The 24,183-nt window shown below is 35.0% G+C and overlaps 1 protein-coding gene across 7 annotated transcripts in view; it reads right to left on the bottom strand.

The window, feature by feature from the left end:
• Positions 1-24,183, bottom strand: part of LOC134536605 (dedicator of cytokinesis protein 1) — a 180,756-nt gene that overhangs the window by 27,779 nt on the left and 128,794 nt on the right. For 3 of the 7 annotated variants that reach the window (XM_063376379.1, XM_063376380.1, XM_063376382.1), the window contains 2 exons: positions 6,870-6,977; positions 869-1,178 (listed from right to left, as the gene is read on the bottom strand). In XM_063376379.1, the coding sequence (XP_063232449.1) occupies positions 869-1,178; positions 6,870-6,977 (418 nt within the window). Of the gene's footprint in view, positions 1-868; positions 1,179-2,884; positions 3,091-6,869; positions 6,978-24,183 lie in introns of those variants that run through there. The other 4 variants (XM_063376384.1, XM_063376385.1, XM_063376383.1 and 1 more) reach the window with 2 other exon arrangements.

Raw genomic sequence — 24,183 nt, 5'->3', positions numbered from 1 at the left:
GTCTGTACGAGGTACCAGAAGGTCGTGTGTTGGGCGATGACTCTCCAACAGTATGTCAATGTTGTGAAGAGAGAATATTGCAACTGTGGTCCAGGCTACACCAAACTTGAAACCTTTTTGGACATTAATATAGAATTCGTTAGACCGCAGCTGTCGGTAATAGCCCACAACAATGATTGAGTAACTTTGTGTTTGTTCCGAGGACTGAGACCTTCGGCTTGTACCGAGAGTTGCAAGCAACCACGGGATTTACTTGACAACGGTCATAATATTAATTTTTTGTATTTATGGAAAGCAAATTTGTGTCCAGGAATCAGTGAAGTTGTTTCGTGCGACCAATCTGTATTTTCGACATGTACTTGTTTTGTGGTCAGAAGATTCTTTAAACCTTAGTATAATTCAAAGTTGCTGCTTGCTTCAACTGCTTCTTAGCTTAGGGACAATATTACAGCAAAGTGTAAGGCCAGGCACACACAGAATGAGGTATGACACGAAGCGACATTTTATCTGATTGTAGTTGACTTCCTTGTATTAACATAAAAGCAATGCAAACAAAATTATATATGGCATGACGCTACCTAACAAGGCGACAACATCGAATGACTGCTCCAACATCGTCGCAAGCAAACTGTCAAACAACTGCAATGCTCTACATATGCACCAGTATAAAAAAAAATGTCAATAAGGGCATGCCGTAGTGTGTTTAGAGCTGCTTTTCGTTGTTACTTTTATTTGAGTAAATATTCACTTGTGAAATATTTTACTTGATTATTTTACTCATAATGCAGTTGGATGCATATCAAAAACAAAACACCTATATTTTTTGCAAGCCGTCATTGAAGGAGTATCACAATAAGCAGTAACGCACCTGCTGGCTGAGCTCGAACACCATGGTGGCGGCCGAGGCCTGCAGCGAAGGCCACGAGGGCGCCTCCTGCTCGAAGGTGGAGGTGTACCACGTGCTGCCCTTGGAGGGTGACTGCGGTCCCGCCGGCGCCCCCTCCGCCTCGCCCTTGCTCTTGGAGCCGCGCCGCTTGTCCTTGTTCTTCTCCCGCTTCATGGAGCCCTTGGGCGTGCCCGCGCCCCCGCCCGACTTGGAGAACACGCTTCCCGACCGCAGCGACACCGCGGGGGAGGCCGTCGCCGACTTTCCCGGGGACTGCGCGAAGGACGCGGCTCTGACGGACACAAGCACACACCCCCCGCCGCGTTCCCGCAAGCTGCTCTTGCCGAGCCCAGACACACGCGCGTGCTCATGCCTTCCCACCAACACTGCCAACACTACCAACACACACCTGAATAGCCCAGTCTGATATTAGTTCTTAGTCAACCTTTCAAACATTTCCAACATGTTTCAAAAATAAAATGTTTTCACATAAACATTCAGTTAATTTGACAAAAACGTTTATAATGTCTTAGGAATTATTTTTAAATTTGCTTGTTGATCACTAAAAATGGTTGATGGATGTCTCAAACTATTAAAAAATTTAGGTTTCTATCAATATTACAGCACAAGATTATGATGGGTTTAGCTATGCAAACAGTAGAACCTAAGGTAGCATTCATTTTTATGCTTGCTAGAAGAATATGGAACGAAAGGAATTAAGATTTTTTTTAAGGGTATCGAAAATTTTGATTCAACGATGAACAAAGAAATATATCTGAATGAACCATGAAGTAATAAAGAAGGCATCAGTTTCATTTTTACCAGTTCTGCATTAATGTTAAGTTTACTTGTTTTAAATCTTGATAATAAGGTTTTTTCCATACAACAATTCTGTTCTTGAATTCCCTTTCCCATTCAAAAATTAACTTGTGTATTATTATCTGTATTAAAAACACATTAAGGAGATCACTTTTCATGAACAAGTTACAAACCACTGATTTATAAAAAATTAAAAATTCAAACAAACATAATCAAATGTTAACTATAAAATAATTATTCTAGCAGAATTATGCTTTTTTCCAGCAAACATAAATATTTCATGAGAAAAAAATTTGAATTTTTGTTACTTTAAAATGTTTTGTATTTTATAACATGCATTACTCAGACAGAAAACCACTTCAAATCCCTCAAGACATAATTATTATGTTACTGCATAGCATCACATCAACACACAATAGCTACAGTAAGCATTAAACAAATGATCCACATGACCTATAGTGATCAAAAGACACACACAACTAACATAATAGAAATCAGGAAGTAAATTCAATCACAAACTTGAGAGAAAAATTCCTCAATAAATTAATTTCAAATGTTGTGTAGATGCTTTAGATAAACAAAACTTTACAGGGTAATAATCTGGTAAAATAAATAGGCTCGGTGACAAATTAAAATCTTAAACCAAACAATAAATTTTTTAAGTAATACTACTGGTGTATAGAAAGTATATTTTAAGGGTGTCTACTTAATGCAAAAAAAAATTAGCATGCTAGTGGTTAACTAATTAGAACTAATAAGCCTAATTAACAAAATTAATACTTCTCTTGATCGTGCACAGTTTCAAACTGACTTCCCGTCTACAATCATATGTATGTTGTTTTTGCACGTACAGACGGAGAATTCAAAGACCACGAGATGACAAGACAAAACCAGACAGGACTTGTGGGTCGCATGCAGAGAACGGGGACTGGCCACTGACGGTACACGGGTGCATGCAAGCAAGCAACGTGTGTGTATATTTACCAGACAGGACGAGCTGCGGGCTGAAGCCAAGGGAGGGTCAGGAGGACGGGAGGGGGAGGGGGAGGGACAGTAACCACGTGACCACCACCACAGACCGCACCGCCACCGTCACCGCCGCCGCGCAAAATGACTGGGAAACTCTTCGGTTGTCACTACGTCACCATGTCATCTCCAATTACATAGTGTAAATGAGCATAGGCTTGGAGAACATTAACGGAGACAATACATAATGCTAGTTTGCTGGAGACGATTATACATTATTTATCAAAACGTTTGTAAGTAGACGAAATATAAATTTCTGTTCGTTATACAACACTAAGCTCTTAACGTTGCACTTGGAAGTTACAGTCACTTTTATATTAGACGCACTACTTCAGTAACGTGGACTGCTTGAAGATCAGCTGTGGTAAAAAAGTTCACACAAAGCATTAGAAGGTTTACGAATGAAATACTAGATCCATAGCAAGAAATAAACGTAATATTCTATTTCTTATCTTCAATAAACCACTTTTTTTTTCAATTAATATAATTTCTATAAATTGTATGCAGGTATGTAAAAACACAGTTGAATCACAAATACTTACAAAATCCATAATATAAATAAGTACATAAATAAATAATATGTATATATACACACAATAACAAATTTGTTGAACACATACTTGAAAACCCATTAAAATATTTATTAACAACAAAAATGTATTGGTAAAATTTCAGTTACATATAGCAAATATCACAACTGTCCATAAAGCATGTGGAATTTTTTTTTTTTTAAAGAATCTAAAAACATGGCTGGAATTTTACCCTTTCACATTATCTTTTTTGAAAATACCTTTATAAAAATATTTTTTTTTTTGGCAATAGCATTCAAATATTATATAAACAGTTATAGTTTTACAGATTATACTAATCTAGCACAATGCATGCCTTTAGAGAGTTTCTAGCATACAATTAAAAAAAATAATTATAAGCAGTCTATTTATTTAATTCTCAAAAATATTGCCATTTCCAATTAGCGGTAAAAAAAAATGGTACTGTCACTGATCAATGATTTTACAATACAATTTAATTTTATAAATATTTGAATGATTGAAAAATTATTTTTTTTTATTTGTGTCACTGTAGATTATTTAAAGGCTATTAGAAATCTGTGTACATATGTAAATACATACATATATACACAGGTATGATTAACCCTGTACGTATACACACGAGTGAGCTGGAAAACAGCTTACAATGCTAAATCTCTTCTAGTTAATGGAATGTGTCAAAGTCACATACTAAATCGGGACATTGAACAATTCTTAGCTGCGGAACCATACTGCTTTTAGCATCCACACAGAACCAAAATGTGATAGTGTATTAAGAAAATCTCCAGCCCCGCGATATAATGACCTAATGCACTAATCAAAACAGAGCTCATCAAACATGTTATTTCCGTAAGAGTGTATGATAGTCAAAATAATCTATTACCCACTACCATTTCAATAAATACACTGCTTTAGTTAAAATAAATCTGAACTAATAATGATATGTTGAAATGCATTTAAAATACGATGATACAAACTTTTGGATTACATTTAAAAAATAAAATTTAAAAGAAAAAAATTAAAAAGAATTATTTTTATAACATATTTTTATATTTTACTAAATAAGCACTAAAATCATATATGGGATTCCAAATCAATGTATAATATTTTTTTTTAATCTAAAAAACACACTAGTCGGGTGTCTCGGGCGAATGACAATTGAAAATCAAGACACCCGACCAAAAACCTAACTATGTAAAAAAAATCTTGGAAGTAAATTTTAACATACTTTTGAGATTGTCCTATCTATTTGAAACCTTGCAAGTACATGATATGAGTAATCCGGATGACTCTCGTCACCAAGTTTTGATGTATGTTACTCGTTAAAACCAACCAAATGAGCCCAAACTCAAGAGGTTTACTAGTAGACATTGAAGAGTTCCACTATCCAACTCCTGGCTCCATCATCAGATGGTACCTAATTATTGCACTGTCATCAAAATTACATATACTTGCCAAGTTTCAAATCGATACAACAATTAAAAGTACGTTAAAACCAACTTCCAAAATTTGATTACATAGTTAATTAGTTACAAGTGAAGCTAATAAAAGCTTGTTAATTAATATAGAAGATCTGTTTCAAATTTCAATGTCAAATAAGATTAAATACTTATAAACCTTACATTTACATGTTAAATGAATCTTTCTTGTTAATAGATAATGTAATTCCTGACCCTTTTGTTTATTAATGCATGCTGGCCAACTTCAACACTTGAATTGCTAACCAAGTGACTTGGTCCTAGCACAGCACGTTGAATGTACTGCCCTGAAAGCACATGGCCTTTCACCCTCAGAACCGCAGCTGAGTACCGACAGCGTGAAACAAACATCGAGAGAACATTCTGACATCAGAAATATTTCTATGTAATATAAATCATTGTAACATTTTAATTGGTCTCACATAAAAAGGCAATGGAGAAAGAAAGTAGCTATTAGGGAATGGGAAAACTATATATTTTAATTTGTCGTATTGGTAATTCATTGCATTGCGTTACACAAGTGTTGCTGCCATTGTAGGTATGTACATATTAAAAATTCACGTAGATAAAAAAAGACAACTACTTGGAATCTATGACTGTGCCACATGACGGGACTACGGTACGCCCCTGGGGAACACAGGAGCGCTGCAGGCGGCAGCACGGCCTGTGCTAGTTGTGGTGGAAGAAGGAGAATATGTTGTGAGGGGTCAGCTTCACCGAGGGCAGGGTGAGGGGGGAGCTGGAGGAGGAGTGGGGGGAACCCTGGCTCCTAGAAAGGAAACACACACAGAAATGTCACACGACCGCCACAGGAGAACAGACGCGCCAGCCCGCCATTACACCCACTACATCATCACACAACTACCAGTTAATAAGTTATACCCCACTATAAACTACTACCAACTACTAAACTATGATCGACTACATAATACACTTTAAAAACCATTAAAACACTAGGGTTTGAGCAACAGAACAATACATATGAACACCTAATAAAGAATCAAGAAAGACTGTATTATCCAGTCATCTAACTGAATGAAATGAGTTTGGTCTTCAAAAACAATACGTACTAATGAACATGTAATGTATCAAGATTAAATTGAGTAAAAAATAATAAATGGCAAAAAAATTGCTCCACCAACTTTAAAACTTTAATATCATTAATACCATTATATCGTCCATAAAACATTTCAAGTCAAATTGTTTCACAAAATGCCATAAATAATCTAAAGATATACAATTTAAGAAACTTGTTTCCTTTCATTACTGGTCATACATTAAATACAAACAAACAGTCAGTAAAGAAGATAGAAAAATTACAAAGTTCAGTAGCAAGATAGGAATTAATATCTAAAGGTTATGTACATGGGTATACATGCTCAGTGAATACATAACAATTATTGTACTTTTTCATTTTCTTATATTTTTATCACAAAGGTCTTGTTGCATGCATGAATAACCAACACCAAAGAAAATTGATGGGAAATCTGAGAATCAGTTAAAAAATATAAGTAAATTTTAAAACCAAGTAATTTTATTGTGCATGTATACAAATTTGGCATGAGATTTCAGAAAGTGAAAATCAGAAACATGATCTACCTGTCAATGCAGACGAATCATTTAGTTTGTGATGGATTAGGAAAATAAGACAAGTAAGAAGTCTTGAATACTGAGCCAAGTTTGGCAAAAATAGTAAAAATCAGCTAAATTTTTGAGGCGATCAAATCAAAAGCTTACATTAGCTCAACTCTTAGGTTAACAAGTGTCAGTACTTATCTAATGTAAACCCAATATACAAGTTATAACTGCACAAAATCTGTATTGGCCTCTTAAACACTAACGTCAAAAATCTGAAATATTACGTAGTTTCTACAGGTCTGCATTCAAATGAGTTATTGAAATGAAAAATTGTGATATTTTACCAAAACCAGAGCTCAGAATATTAAACTGGCCACCTTTAATTGTGTGGAATAAAGCTCGCCACCATCACAAAATACTTTGCAGTATGTAAATGTGAGCCAAATTAAACTACTCAAGTTTTCATTTGCAGAACATAACAGTAAGTTTTTGAAGGGAAAAAACAAGTGTTTAAACAGCTCGCCGCTCTCTTACCTTCCTATGGACGAGTTCGCATTCATGTTGGCAAAATGGAAAGTGGCAAAGGTTTTCAGGGTTGCAACTTGAGAGCGTGTTAGACTGGACACTCGTGACCTATTCCCTCTATGGACCACCAACCATGCAACACAACCACAAGAAAAAAAAGGCCAGTTGTGTTGCTCGAGAATATGCGCATAAGCTTACAAGCACTACAACATTACACTCTAGCCCCTGCATGCACGAGTCAGAATTATTTATCTAATGTTGTTCAGGAAGAAGCAACACAATTCATTACAATATCCCTTTATCAGAACTTGTTTGACAGCATTAACTGATTAGTAATAGCTTATGGAAATTTAACTAAGTGTTTAAAATGGACATACGTACCATTAAGAAAACGGAAACACGTAAGAAGAATAAGACTTTAATAGAAGTCTCAGTAGTATCCCACAGAAAGGACACAAAAATTAAGAATTCATATTCGGACAATACAGTAACCAAGTTTCTAACTAGCGAGGAGATGATATTAATTTGTAAATTTTAAGAACACAATCACAAATGATAAATACACAGTTTTGTTTTAAAATGCATTTTTACTTTAAATAAGACTGCTCCCAAAGCATATTTTATATTATGACAACAAAGCACATCCATTTTAAAAGCAAGAATACCTATATTAATGATAAACAGTAAAGATTACAAAAATAACCTTGCCTAACAGAACATCAACTTAAAAGAAAATCATTATTTGATTGTTACAAACGCAAGAGACCCGAATGCAATACCAGGTTTGGCTCTGGCTGGCAGCCCTGCATGGCCACTGGCATCACGCACCAGGTAACGTGCGGTCCACTCACGTAAAGCATGCCACACGTGCCTGGCAGGATTATTACAAGGGTCGTCGCTACCCCCCTCCCCCCTGTGCACCCCGTGCATCGTCCTCCATAGGCACTGTTATCTATCGCTGAGCGGCCTTGGGAATCCTGTGGGCCGCTGCTCGGAGTGGCGTGAATGAGCTAAGCCTTTCTCGATGTTTCAAGCGTTGGGTCGGCCCAGGATGACGCGACTCGTCAGAGCCGCTCTTGTCGGTTTGAGAAGGGTGTCACAAGTACTTCAGCGGCGACGCAGGCCTCCACGGAAGTTCGACAACAGAGTCCCCCGACGGTTCCGAACGAGTTCCGAAAGTTCGGAGAGTTCCGTGAGTGAAGGAAAGTGCGACATTGGTGAAGAGGGTGGAGAGCCCCTCGAGATTGCGCGATGCGGAGCGACGGGATTGAGAGTGCGACTGAGTGGCGCAGATTGAGTGGAAAGGCGCAAGGTAAGGGGCGAACCACTGTCGAGCCTAGCTCCAGTGAAGAGTAATCAATAAAACTCTAATAAAACTTAATTGAGCTATTCTTTACGAATCCAGTTATACCCACATATATCTTAACTATATATATATATTCGTTATATTTGTTTATTGGTTTGTTTGCTCCTTATACATTCCTAAACCATTCATCCGGTTGTGATGAAACATTGCCCACTTGACCTTTGAAACACAAAGAAGGTCATTGTCTAGGTGAGATTTCGATGAAGCCAACCCTTAAAGCAAAATTTAATTATTCTTGATATTTCGCCATTTCATTGTTAATGCACCATTCAACCGATCTCTATGAAATTTTGATCACTTGAGGTTTGAAACACAAGGAAAGTTACTGTCTGTCTAGGTGAGATAACATACAATAGGTGGCTTGCGAGTCCTATCGAACAATTAACAGTAAATATTTTATGACAGTTCCTCTTTTCTACAGACCGAATAATAATGGTGGCGCACGATTCCTATAGGATAATTATCAGTAAATATTTTATGACAGTTCCTCTTTTCTATGGTCTGAATAATAATTGTGGTACGCGAGTAGTATCCATGGAGGTATATGTCTATGGAGTGGATATATGTTCTGAAGTTGACGTCAACTGGTCAGAAACTGGCTAGCAAAACAAATCATAGCTGTATAAAGGTCTATATATATATATATGTTTGTTTTTTCCCTATGCTTTCCTATATTATTCATCTGATTGCAATGAATCTTTGGTGAGTTGTTATACGCATGCCCCCGAAGGTTTCTGAATTAGTATGACCATTTTACAATAGAAGGCTCACGAATCATTTCAACAAATGTGCATATTTCAAATAGTTTAGCATTAGATTGTGTGTTTTCAGTGTATGAATGCGCACACATTACAAAACTGTATTGAATCAAATTCAAACAGTGACATTTCAGTTTGTCTGTGATATAAACAATGGTGGTGCGTGAGTCGTTTCAACAAATGTGTTTATTTTATATAGTTTAGTAGCAGTTCGTGTGTTTTCGTTGGATACATGCGCACACACTATAGAACTGAATTGAATTAAATATAAAAAAGAGATAAGAGTAATAGAAAAAGAGTATTGGAGAGGGATAGAGAGATATAAAGATATATAGAGAGATAGTGAAAGAGAAGATAGAGAGAATTATATACTGTGTTTTATCGCATAATGGTAGCACGCGCATAATCGTCGCAACCATATTTTAGGCTGTTAAAATTGGGATAAAAAAACTTCTGGCGTAAACGTTGCATGATGTTTTTGGTCCCGCTAGTAGATGCCGAGCGCTTTCCGTATAAAACAATGTATTTTAAAGTATAAATCTAAAATTTATTCGGTCATTACATCTTACTTAATAAATTAATGGAAATACTAAGTTGCCTGACATGAAAATTTTCTTTTAAAGACGTTTTTAAACTGTATTTCCTTTATGTTATTGTCTGCGTTACCACGGCGTACCGCTTATAAAAATGTAGCCAGCGCATCATTCATGTTTGGTTATGTTGCTTCCCGTATAGAGCGCGCGCACGTAGTCGAATATCAATATCTCCCCGATTGGATGAAACTCGCGCTCTCTGTTAACTACATTTGATAGCCTGCATTCTTTCGTGGCAAGTGTGTACTACGACACGTTCGTTCACATCAGATTCAAGTGGCTTGCGTTCGCGTTCGCGTTAGAGTTTTGGTTTTTCTATTTACAGTTGAAGAAAGGTTTTTGTTTAAGGAATTATTAATATAGATTGTTTGGCATGCTATTGTATACTCCACCTTTTTTTAAATAAATGTACTTTCCATTAACGGGTTTTGTTTTTATGAATAACTTTACCTAACAAAAATTTTTTTTACGCACAATCATCGCACCCCTACTTTTCAAACTTGATTTTAGAATAAAATGTGCGACGATTATACAAGAAAACACGGTAGAATGAGATAAGAGGGATACATAGATATCTATATACTGTAGAGATAGAGATATAGTAGGAAATATAAAAGGCTATATATAGATAAAAAGTGATAGATTTTTCTCTTTCCACCTTAAAGCTTTAAGAGTACCAGGAATATATTTTTAAAAAAAATTTGAGCACATAGTACCTTATACTTTATACATATTATGTGGGCAAAACTGGTTCAAAAAGAATGGGCCAATTAAAAAAAAATTACAGTTTTATTTATTAAATAATATTTACAATATAATTTTATTACAACAATTTAATTTATGTCTACTTTCGCTCTCTCCATGGAAATTTGGGTCCACAGTGGCTCTCTCTACTCTCCACGCACCTATGTCCCAACATAATGCTTCGCACTACTTACTCACTCGTTAGCGTCCTGACACAGTCCCCGATACACGAAGCGCGCTTGTCAACTGGTTATCGCTCTCACCAGATGTGCACTTGCTCACCGGTATCAACACCAGACAGTCACTCACTTGCCAGAGGTCCGCGTTGTCTTACATGCCTAGGAAGCTCCTCTCTGGAAAGGTCTCGCAGCCCTACATCGTAATCCCAGACAATCTAAGTTGCGGAAACGCCCTTCTCACCACTGTGCTCTCGGGATGCACAGAATGTACCAGGTGATCCCCCCCCCCCTCCTGGGCTCCGCGGGACAGAGAGCAGCTCGCTAATAGAGCCCACGTACTTGTAGAATAGGAGGGTGGAGAGGGGTGAAGAGGAGGGGGAAAGTCAGGCATTACCAGGGTCGCAGCGAGGTTTGACGTCCCTAAGACATTAATAATTGACCATATACCACAATTATTAATTGACCATATACCACAATTATTATGTCAGGGGTCTTCATGGCACCTCTCATGACCAACGATCAGAGAGACAACTATCACTGTCAGGAGTATGCTGACCGCAATGTCTGTGAGAAATATGTTAGTTCGAGTAGGTTTCTGCGCACAATTTTTGTTCTAATCCAATTTTAATAATCTAATATGTAATTTACGAACACTGGACATATTTTAATAGAGTATAAAAATACGTACAGTGACAATTTTTTTTGCACATTTGGCAGGATCCAAGATCACTGATGGAAAATATGTTAAAATAAATAAAGAGAAATATGTACAGGACCATGAGAGTGGTGGAAATGCAGAAAAATAAATATCTGGCAATGCAGTTACTTAAATTAGGGAAATTTTAAGTTTGAAAATTGTTGTGTTTACCAAACTGATTATATATTAAAAAAAATATATTATACTTTAAATTATAACTACAGATTTTTTTTTACATATGAATAATTATGTACACAAAACCTGTTGCAGAAAACAAAACCAAATTATTTATTGTAGAAAACTTCTTGGCTTCATACATATTACTATCTTCTCATTTCAATTTTTTGTTACTCCAATTTCCTGTATATATTTGTAATAAATAATCAAAACAATTATTTGCTTTGAAATGTTGAATAGAAATCAAATATTTTTTGAATACCCAAAGAGAGCTCAAGGGCAGCACTGACCCGACGGAGACTCTCTCGTGTGACCCTCTTACTGCACACCACGAGGGATCTGACCCACTCTCAGCTATTATACACTTGGACACTTGTGGGGTCCCACGCGACTCGCTCCCCGAAGGTTACCGCCACGTGGTCAGATGCAGAAGCGCACACGTGGTTCTGAAATTGCACCATTATTATTCACATTACGTTTCTACTAGTAAAAATATAAGAGTTAATCAGCTCATGTAAATAATGAAGAGGGGCAGTCAGACCGTGCCGCGAGGTGTGTGGCAATGGCGGAGCCGAGAGCAGAGCATGACTGCTCCCGCTGGCGGTCGGGAACTGTGGTCGGCAAGGAACGGCCTGATGCTGTGTGCCGGCACTCGGGTCGTGTGAACGTACAATTATTTAAATACTACACAAAATACATTAGTAGAAAACTATAAAAATGTAAATAAGGTAATACATATTACATGTAAATAAACAAACCGTTAAGTGTTAAACTACATTATCATCAATATGATCATCAAATTGCTATACAGCCTTTAGCCAGGTGAGCAATGTTAAAATATGTAATTAACGAAAGCGTGAATTAATTTAGATGATACCATCCAAAAGTTATAAATTAAGAAAAGTAATGATTAAATAAAAGCCCTACTATTAGAGCATTAAGATCCTAATGAATAAATACAAAAGAACAGAGTAAATAACACCTCCAGCACCTCTGCATGGCTACCAACACTGTAGGAACACAAGAGAGATCTCTGCAAAAAGAGGGTGGGTGGCAGCAGGTTTCCAGACGGCACAGCCCCAGACGTCAGTATCCAGTAACACTAGTGGCAAATACCTCTGCTTTTACAGAAAAGAGAGCCCCAAAGACTGTGACACCAAAACCAGAAAATAAGAGGAAAGAAGGAAAAATACAAAATGTGCATTAAACTATTTACTATAAATTAAATTAATTAACTATGAATTATACAGGACTAAATTATACATTTTTATATCTATAATCTATAAGTGTTCCAAAACATAATTGTAGTTTTTAAGGCCAAGATCCATAGTTTTGCAGGCGCGAGGGAAATTATTTATCCTATGAATAGCACTGTCGGTAAAAAAAATGTCAATTACAGCATTATAAAATCAAACTTTGATTTTTGCAATTGTGGTAGAAAAAATTATATCAAAAATTTATTTGTTACTAAATTTTAATTAAGAAATTTTTAAAACTAAGTATTTCATGTTTATAAGAACTGTACACTGTCTTTATTTTACATACAAATCAAATTGATTATCCTTTACAATTCCTGTAGGCCAAAACTGAAACATTACGTACAGAATTTAAATAATTTTAGTTTAAAACTTGTTATTTAACGGACGCGTGTAGCTCTTGAAATGGACGAATGATGTGTTAGTTCAGCATTACGCCGCTAGATGTCAGGCACGATGAGTTTAGAGTTTGCCCGCTAGATGTCCCAACTATCGCAGAGGAGTTGTTGCGGGAATAAAATTTATTTTAAACGTTCGACTTCAAAACTGGTTTCGGTGACAGTAAGTAAATGTGTTTTGAAGATAGAAAGAAGCCAATTGACGAAAACTCTTCCATTTCCTTCGAACTATATTGAGCAATAAAACATTTATTTCCTAATATTTCACAGATGTGATTTAACGATACTCTGTAGAACTTTAATTGTAAACATTTTATTATCTATCATGGCAAAATTTATTGGTTTTTATAATAATAGTCATATTTCGTGAATCAAACGTGGCCTATTATATAATATACATTCAAAATATATTATACATAATAAAACTAGGTATCTTTTCTGAAAGAAGTACTAGCAAAACTGTGTCATACCAACGTAGCAGTTGTGCGCTTACAAGCGTGCAATGTTTGCTAACACATTTTAATTATTTGGTTTCAAAACCGCATAAATGTCTTTTGTTTATTTTACTTTTGACAGCAACAAGCGTCCTCTTTCGCCCCATGGTCCGCTCTGTATCAGGTCACGCAATATTTTGAATGTTATTGTAATTTTGGCAATTTAAAACTTGTGATTTTTGTGTAGTAGGCCTAAAGTATTTTTTAATTTTTATAATTTAATTTTTTTTTATAGTTGGATGGTTTTCTAATGGTATATACCTTCCTTTATTTCCTATAATAAACTCATCTTTTACTACTGGAATCTTTCCATAATATCTTCAAATTGCAATAACTATTTCTCTGCATAAGAAAGGTAATAAATCAAATATATAAAATTATCGTCTGATAGCAGTTACGTCCAGTTTCGCAATAATATTTGAACAATGTGTTAAAATTATATGTATGAAAATGATAAAATACTATCAAATTTACAACAGCCAGAAGCACTGAAACAGATTTTGCTGATTTTTTTTGTAAAAGATACCGATACGATACAAGGCAATTGATGATGAATCAATAGGAATTTTTTGTAAAGCATCTAACACGATTTGACACGATTAATCAAAATATAATGTGGAATGAAAACATTATTTTAACTGGGAATAGTTTAAAAACACACCAATTATTTCAGTTTTATCTTAATGACATGAAGCATATAGCCTGGATGATGTAGGTCCACATTGTTAATTCTGATATCCAAACAGCAAATATCGGGGTTGCCCAAAGAAGCATTGTCCTGTCCTTTTATTGAATAGGGTACGTGAATGTTGCGGAAGAATAAGTAAAAATGTGTTTCTCATTTGCTTTGGGAATGACGCCAACATAATTACTTTAAAAAAACAAATATTCTCAAATGTACGAAAGTTTGTTTCAGAGAAACGTTTTAGATACTATTTAGATTTTTGATCAATTGTATCATATTTGGTAGTGAATTTAGTAAGGCAGTTAAGAAATGTTCTATTCTTTAGCCACTGTTTTTTTACAATCCCTTACAGTATTGGTTGGTTGTATAAAGTATTATTTCAGATGAAAGTTTTAGATACTATTTATTAAGTTTGCAGAAAATAAGAATGTATTTTATATTTTATGTGGCAAGAATGTTATAATTTTTGTTTGTATTTCAATTCTAATCGTTTGAACTCCCTGCAACAATGTTTAGACTTATCAAAAATCGCTTTATAAACCTTTTTTTAGAACACATCTAAAGTTTACAAACAATTTGAACTGATTTGATGGCGTGCCTGCTAAGGAAGTTAAGAAATTTTTTGTCCTCTAAGCCATTTTTATTTAACCTTGCAGTTATTTTGACAAAATGGTTTTTGGTATAAATTTATATAGATGTATAATAACTCTTCATACGGATGCGGGGGTTATAGCAATTGACCTATTAAAAAAAAGCCTTCCCTATTTCTGCCCCATTGGTCAGATATTTGCCATTAACAAACTCGACCAAGATTTCTCTCTTTTTTTATTATTAATTTGGAAATGCTTTGTGCAAAATTGTGTAGTTATCGTATTCATAAAAATTTATGTATGTTATATATATATATATATACATACATACACACATACACACACACACACACAGTAGAACCCTGTTATAATGTTCCTGCATATAATGTTTTCCTGCTTATAATGTCATATTTTTAAAGTCCCAATATTTCCCCCATAAGGACAATGTATTTATTTCCTGCATATAACGTTCATAAATAGTGTAATTTCCTGCTTATAATGTTTGCTTTCTAACATTCAATAAATGGGGAAAAAATGTTTTAAAACCAAATTATTCCAACACTTACGATAAAAAGTTTCCTTTATGTATGTTTATGTTTACAATCACTGCCATACAATACATGAAGTTTGTTAAAATACAATTTTTTGCAATATACTGAAGGTACACAATGTTCATAGTTACGTGTCAGTTGGCACCCTTAGTCAACTCTTCTCTTCCTTGCCATTCCAGTGGGTATTCAGATGCACGTACATAGTCCTACGATATTTAAGTTGGCAACCATTGAGTGAGGGCATAACTAAAAGTGTTTTCTATTGCTTACAAATAATTCTTTTTTCATTCATACGTAGGAATCCCAAAATTAAACATTTTCAGGTGGCGAAGGAGTAGACGTTCTCACTCTTAATGTTGTCATCATGAATCGTGAGACAATTTTACAAAACTTGTGGCAGTGTATCTGTAAAGACAAACTAAATTTAACCAGGGAACAAGACGAAGTTGAAAAATTGTTGGCTTGTTTCAGAAAATTCATGTATCAAGTATACTATCTTTGGTTTTAACATTAAAGTTGTTTACATAGCTTGGTGAGTCCATTGGTACAAAGCTCAAACATTGTTAAGTGCTAAATTGAGATTTCCTGCTTATAATGTTTTTTTCTTGTGCTCCCTTGAAAAACATTATAACAGGGTTCTACTGTATATATATGTGTGTGTGTGTGTGTGTGTATGTTATATATATATATATATGTATTAATTGCGGCATTAATTTTTAGAGTTATAAACAAATTCAAATAAAAAAATGAACAGTAAGTATTTAAATGAATAAACCACCTTAGACACTACCGAAGAGTAGTTAAGATTCATCCCGTTCCTTGTATTTTTATCTTTGTATCCATTTTATACATCAAAATAACATGAAAAAAATACTTCATTATCAATCCAGAAACAACCAAAAAATGCACATGCAGAGAACAGCAAAAAAAATACTGCCTCAGCAAGTGTTTCTGCAGTGGTTTTAAACTTATAATAGCCTTTCGTGTTTCATAAAATCAATTTTAAACTCTATTAAATTTAAATTAATTCTTCTAGATAAATTGAAGATTGTAAGGCCGTGTCCGTATTCGCCTGAAGTACCTATATAATACTGTACTATATGTGCTTGTCCCTGGAAGTTACATCACAAGGGCTGCATAACTGGAAATGAATAGGGACACCTGTATTTCGCGAATACATTTTGTGTCAAGGTATTTCACAAAACACTGCAGCTTTTCTCATGTGGTTATTGGCTGATGTCGGTGAGAGGTGTCGTCCCGCTCTTGACGGGGCCAATGAGAATGTGGTCACCGTACTGCTGCACCCTCACAATTTGCCATCACTCTTAGAAAAAAGATACAGTGTTTTGTGAAATACCTTGACATGAAATGAAATCGCGAAATATAGGTGTCCCTAGAAATGAAGTATATTCAAGTACGCAAGTAAACAAATCTGTGTACTTCTCACGTAGGACTACTTCCAGTTGAAAACACGTCACCATTTTGAAAAACAATTTGTAGGTTATATTTGATTTAAAAAATTTAAAAACTCTTAAAAACATAAACATTTTTTATTATAAATTTAATTAAAACCTTATTTATACACTCTTACAAATAAGTTTTAACAAATACATTCACATACACAGCCTACAGTTGGTAACTACAAAACGTAGGTAAAATAATAAATTTAATTGCTGTAAATTCGCGGGACAGCAATTAAGTGTTATTAATGACTATTTTCGGCTAAAAATTTTTTTGTCGATAAAAATTATGTGCAAAAATAAAATGTAAACATCCCTTTTGGCTAGATAGTACCGTGTGAAGAGCCAAACAATGAATCTGTCCAGATTCGTGAAGGGCAAGTGAAGTACGTAAGGTTGCAAGCTCATAACTACATACTTGAATTCGGATCGGCCTAAATAAACATGTTAGTAGTAGTATTATAGTTTGGTTGCTCCGAGCCCAGGCTTCAGGCTGAGGATTGAGGATGGGGTCAGTGACCTATTGTTCTGGCGTTACAGCGGCAATATTTGGTGTCAAAATTCCTAAAAAAAACCATATTTCGAGGGAAAAATTCCCGTTTTGAGGGAAACTTTCTCGTGTAAGTTATCAAAACTGTCAACGGCTTTAAAATTCCTAAAAGCGGCTTAAATTCCTTAGCGTCAAGCCGTTCTAAGCCGTCGAGGTCATGACCTTGACAATTAGGATGACATCACCGCAATTTTGAATTATCTCGTAACTGTTGCAATTATCGTGTGTATAAAAATTAAACTAAATGGCGGTAGCGCACTCTAGCAAACGTAAACAAGATGACGAATGTGATGTCATAATCAAATATGGTGGGCGTGACGTCATACTAGCTGGCGATGTATATATATATACATATACACATTTATAAACATATATACATATATATACATACACACACACCTTAGCATCAGTGGCGGGAAGTCATTCTGATTGCGGCTTACATGGAGGAAGGATCGGTCGCCTTTAATTTTTATTTTTTGCACTCACCGGGTTCGAACCGAGGACTCCGAGCTTCATTTTGTAAGTGCGTTTTTTAATTATACTTTATTAAAATTTTGATTAATTTTTTTATTAATTTTAAATTTTTTCTTATTAAAATCTGAAAATAAATATGGATTTTCAAGATGATGGTAGTGATCTCATAATCCAAGATGGCTAAGTGATATTATTTAAATTTTTATTTTTTATAAATTTTAAAAACAATGAATTTTTTGGATAATAATTACGGTTTTTCAATATGGCGGTCGTAACAAAAATCGCAAAGATCTATAATTCAAGATGGCGGACGTAACGAAAAGTGCAACGATGGCGTTATACACATCCAATATGGCGGGCATAACGAAACATGCAACATTTCTAGAATCCAATATGGTGGCCGTAACGATATTTGCAACGGTGTGTTTAAATATTTTTTATTTAAATTTTGCTAATTAAATTATTTTAAAAATTTTAAAATTTTTCCCGATTTTCTAGCATAACAATTACGTATTTTCAAAATGGTAGGCGTAGTGATAATTGCAACAGTTACGACATAATTCACAATGACGATGATGTCATCCTAATTGTCAAGGTCATGACCTCGGCGGTTTAGAGTGGCTTGACGCTGATGAATTTAAGCCGCTTTTAGGAATTGACAAGCCGTTGACATTTTTGAGGGCTAAAACGGGAAATTTTCCCTCAAACGGGATTTTTTTCCCTCGAATTAGGAATTTTTAACAGGAATTTTGAGTCATTTTTGAGGAATTTTGACACAAAATGGCCACCGTGACGTCAGAGCAATCTGTCTCATACGTTTATGCTCGTATGTATTCTTGATTAAAAAGTGAGAATGTATAATTTACAGGGCCCATAGCATAATTATGTGTACCAGTTGCCGAAAATGTAATGTAATAATACTTGTATATCTAAGAAAAATTATAATATTTCTCATTAATTTGCAATGAATGTGTAATAATTTTTCTACAAAATTTGTCTAATACATTGCTATTTAATAAATAATTTGTCCTCCAATTGTTTTATTTTCATTTGTCCAAAGACATTTAATTATATACTAAGCTTACTGATTTTTACTGTTTCTCAATTTTTCTTTATTATGCAATTTTAAAATGTAAATTTGGCATGCAGCAATACAATTTCTAAAGCGTGAGTATAAGTTACTATAAAACTACGTCCATTACTTATATTTATTGCACTAGAATTCCTCGCTCCAAATCACTTAGACTCTGGTTGATTTTCGTGTATTACATCAGTGGCCGTAATTTATGAACGCCTTTTTCCTAGATCTGAAGCAGTGTTTTGCATGTGTTAACGTGTCGATTGTTTTTTTAGCGGTTTGGGAAGGGGGGAAATTACTTCTCTTCGCGTATCACTTTATCTAGCTACCTCTGAAATATTATTTTGTTACTTATGACGATTAGCCTACTCCCTTCATATGTTCATTCAGACACTTCTGACTGGGTAGCGAAGGCGGTTTGTGGTAAAGGTCTGTGAGCCTTTCAGAGTTAAATTTTAATTATAGAAAAATTAATATTAATTACAACATATGTTATTTCATGCCTGTCCGACCTGCAGTACATAAATACCTACAAGGAGAACTACCGGTGATGGTTGATGTCAACCGTAGGGATAGCATGAAGGCGCTCTCCATTTCGTCAGACGCCACAGCCAATATTTATGTTGCAATAATAAATTACTACACGAGACCATATTTTGTAAATTTTAATTACGTATTTTAAAAGAAAAAAATTTGACGAATGCCAGGGTCATTGAGCAACTAATGACATAGATTTCAAACATCATACATGATAAATAAAAAAGAAGGGGTCATCGAAAGCCACAAGCAGCAGGTCGGCTAAAAGCAAACAAAAAATGCTTCAGCTCTATCCTCTTCTATACATACTTACATGCATAATACATTCAAACTAAAATTAGTGCAATAAGCTGCAATATTTTGTGGACATATATTCACCTATAAATATAAATTGATTGTATAAAAAGGTCATTTTTATATTGTCGTACAGAAAACTATAAATTTTAATCATATATCAAAAAATACCACTTTACAACAGAAAGTCACGTAATTAGATGTTCAATCATATATCTGTGGCAAAATGTGTAAAGCAAGAAAACCTGTAAAAGCGCAAACCCTTTTTCGTACAGTATATAACAAGACATTTTTTTTTTACTGGAAGGAAAACTGCATTACTGGCCAACCTCACTGATTGTAGTGGTCAGCTGTGTACAAGAGTTCTTGTGTCATCTCAAGGATTAGCCTATTTAGTATAAGCATGTCAAACTAGTCGAATATGTTATAATAAATAACTAAAAACTTGATCTTGCGTAACTTGCAGAAGAGACCAAATCTAACAGTTTCGCCACCAACCCACCGCGGTAAAATGTACAATATGTTTATCGCATAAATGAAGTGTTCTTTATATTTGTTTGCATATGTATGCACAAAATTAATATTTATTATAATTCTGCTGGGTTGCATACGGTTACTTACGGGTTTAGAAATGAAATGTACTGAAAATAGTAATATTTATCCTCTTACGTGCTGAGGGTCGAGCGGTCGAAGATGTCTGGGGAGAATTGACAGAGAAAATCGAGCGGAAATCTTACCTCTCTCCGAGGCAGGCAGTTGGCTGGCTTCCCCCACCCCCCTTTCAAGGCTCGTTGAAGAACATGACACCCCGCTGGGCGATAAGGAATTCTAAGAAAAGTGCGTTCTTTCCTCCTACTCCTCCACTACCACCCCCCTCATAATACCATAGCTCATCCATACAGCTAGTGCTCTCTATCGAGAATTTTGTAACTACATGTGTTGTTCTCTTTCTTTGCGCGCTCGGGAGAAACTCAGGATCTTAGCCTTATGCATATTCATTAAATTGAAAAAAGAATACCCGTGATTTGTAAAATTCATTACGGTAGAAAATAAAGAAAAATAATATTTTTATGATAATGTAAATACAATATTTTATACCGTGTCTAGAGACAGTGGAAAATATAATTTATAATTTCTATCTGTAGCACTGGTGTCACTTTGCCTCACAGGCACATGTGTACAGTGCTAGGTAGTCTCTAGGGTGATTATTTAAAAAATTCACGCTCTGCCTCCAAACAGAACCACTAAGTCACTTTCAAACACTGCCCACACGTACGTGGAAGACATAGTTGTTTAGCGCCAAGCCCAATCCAACCAGAAAGCCACACTGACTGCATATAGCAATACCCAATACAGAATGTGTGGGGAAAAACAAAACCAAAGATACCATGAATATCAGCCTGTGGTGAGGCACTAAATTAAATTATGCATATTTTTAAACACGTACATTAAATGGTATAAAAAAAATGGGTGTGTGTAGTTATGGACAAGCGTTAGAAGTTAAGCTAAGTTGGCATGATAAAAAAAAAACTTTAATTTTGCATGCAAATAACTAATATACATGAAATAATAAAAGGAATGGTGTGATATTCATAGATATGGTTGGTAAAGTATAAATTCAATCAAATCACAAATTTCGTAAGCAGGCATACCATAGTAAATGAATGAACTCAAAGTTGCGCCTAATGCTGATAGCAGTTAGTTTACGTCAAATGCAATCTAGACAACTGTATAGCAATTTTTTGTGCTCGTCACCAGTTAAACCCAGCATGTTACTTTATTTGGCTATCTGAACTTAGTAGGTGTGTTTACCAAGTGATGTTCTGTTACCTCTGATTACATACAGTTCCCCTTATGAGTGAAAGCAAGCAAATGTAAAGTAATATGATAAGTTGCGAAGATTGCCTTCGTTTTAAATTATGAAAAACAAATTGTAGCGTGGGCGCCATACGTGTCAGAAGTGCAACTTCACACATAAGGGGGATAGAACATTTTTTAGGGTTTATAATATGTGAAACACTCGTAACCATGTGTTGTAAATAGACTTTTACTAGAGTCTGCCCATGTCTTCAATGGAGTCTAAGAATGAATCAATGGGTTTATGAAGCTAAACATTATGATTAATAACCCTATTGGAAATGTGTCGGTGTGTGTGTGTGTGTGTGTGTGTGTATGTGTATGTGTATGTGTGTATGTGTGGGTGTGTGGGTGTGTGGGTGTGTGGGTGTGGGTGTGTATATATATATATATATAGAGAGAGAGAGAGATAGAGAGAAAGAAAGAAAAAGTTTAAAATTTTAATGCTAACACTGGATTCAATCTCAGTGTTGAGAGTTTAGAGTTGCGAATGAGTTGTGAAAGTACGTGAAAGTATATGAAATCACATGCTGTTGCTGCCATGTTGCCTTGCCATCAAACAATCACTCACTGGCTATCTCTCTATCTTTTTTCCCCTTCCACGGCAACGTTAGAAAGCAATGCAAAATTAAATGTGAGTATAAGAGGTACAAATTTAAAAAAAAAAATGGTCTAAAAATATGTTGAAACCAACTTTTGAAAAAACAATTCACACAGTAGAACCCTGTTATAATGTTTCTCAAGGGAATAAAAATATTTATAACCAGGAAAACATTATAAGCATGAAATATCAAATAAGTACTTGCAAGCAAATGAAAATTTTAATGATGGATTTATCAAGCTGTTTTTGTTTGAAAATAGATACATACGGGAATGATAGGAGTGAAACTTATGTTAACAAGTCCCTGCATTAAAAATTTTTACTTTCATTTATGAATTACAGTGAGACACCTTACATACATTTTTCAAAGGAATACTACTTGAAAAAAGTGTTAATCATGAGAAAGTGTAAACTAGGAGAAAACTTTTGTGACTGTTTTAAAACAGGTATCCAAGCAGATTCATTAAAATAATATGCATTATTTAATTTTTTGTCACATTGCAGGCTGAAATTTATGGCAACTTTGGTTTTGTTTTCCTCCACACATTCCAAAGTACTATCTGCAGTCAGTCTGACTGTTATAGCTGAATGTAGACAAACTTCATGTTAAAATCACGGATGGGTACTCTTGATACTCAAATTTGCTTGAACCAAGCCAACAATATTTCTTCAACACCACCACATTTCTGTAAAATTGGCTCACGATTCGCGACTTTTAGAATGGAAATGCTCATGTCCAGTTACTTCCCCACTTGAACATGTGCTCAGAATGGCAGGGAACAGAAGGACCTTCCAAGAGGAAGGTGTCAACGACACACAAGTATGTACCTTCTTTATATGTTGAATACACTGCGTAAGGTAGGGTTAACGTGTAGCACTAGTGTTCTGACACACTTTCGTTTTGTTTTTGCATATATATGCCTATTGGAACAATCCACACATACAGAGTACGGTGTAAAGTGTTAAACTTCACAGTTTAAAATAGTAAGGTTTTAATATGGTTTTAATATATTTTTTTTTTTTTTGGCATTTATTGAATTTCATGAGTAAGAAGCAAAAATTATAAGCAGAAAATTCATAATTCGTGAAACATTATACACAGGATATACATAAATACATTGTCCTTCACGTTTATAACGTTTAAATAATTATTCCCTTGATCACGTCCATATATCCCTATGTTGATTATTCCCATTCAAAATGTTTGCATTAATAGATGCTTCCTGCATATAACGTTCATCATTTCAGGAATAAAATAATGTAATCAAGTTTACACTCTTAAACTTTATTCATAATAAAACCTTTAGACCATTTTTTTTTCAAAACAATAACAAACGTGACTGTCAAAACCATTCTTCAAAAAATATATTGTAACAGCTTGTGCATGCGGCAATCATCTGCTTGCATTCACATTCTTTGTGAGGCTGTTCCATCTGTACACCATTTCCCTCCTTCGAGGCATAACGTCTGCCAAATACAGAACAAAAATAAACCACTAGCCATTTGTTGACCTGATTGCATGACACGTGATGAAACTGGTTGGTGTAGCAATATGAGGAGCTAATTCGGTTTCATTGTTTGTTGAGCACTTTGTTAAAAATTTTGCATGGTGGATGTAATGATGAACATTTTAGTTTATTCGTCTTGCTATGATTTCCACTTTTGGCCGGACTTATGCCATATTTACCCATAAATTGTGCACAATTTTTTGTAACACGTGTGTTGAAAAATCATGGCACGAAGCGTATTCAAAACTTGACAAAGCTGCATGGCAACGCTGCATTATGCACAGGTTTCTCCAAGCTCTACAATTGGTTGACCTGCTACTGCTTAAAGGAACGACGGACATCTTGCATGTTGATTGTGCTTTGTGATTTTGTTTTTCTGTATAATGTTGCAATGATTGCCGAAGGTTTACGGTAGCGATTATCTACGCCTACTGAAAAATAATTCTAGAATGAGTTTAAAAGAAAGCTCAGGATAT

This window comes from Bacillus rossius, chromosome 11 (genome assembly GCF_032445375.1).
Source record: "Bacillus rossius redtenbacheri isolate Brsri chromosome 11, Brsri_v3, whole genome shotgun sequence".
In the NCBI taxonomy this organism is placed as follows: Eukaryota; Metazoa; Arthropoda; class Insecta; order Phasmatodea; family Bacillidae; genus Bacillus; species Bacillus rossius.
The sequence above is the reverse complement of the archived record's forward strand: the minus strand, read 5'-3'. Positions and strand labels throughout refer to the sequence as shown.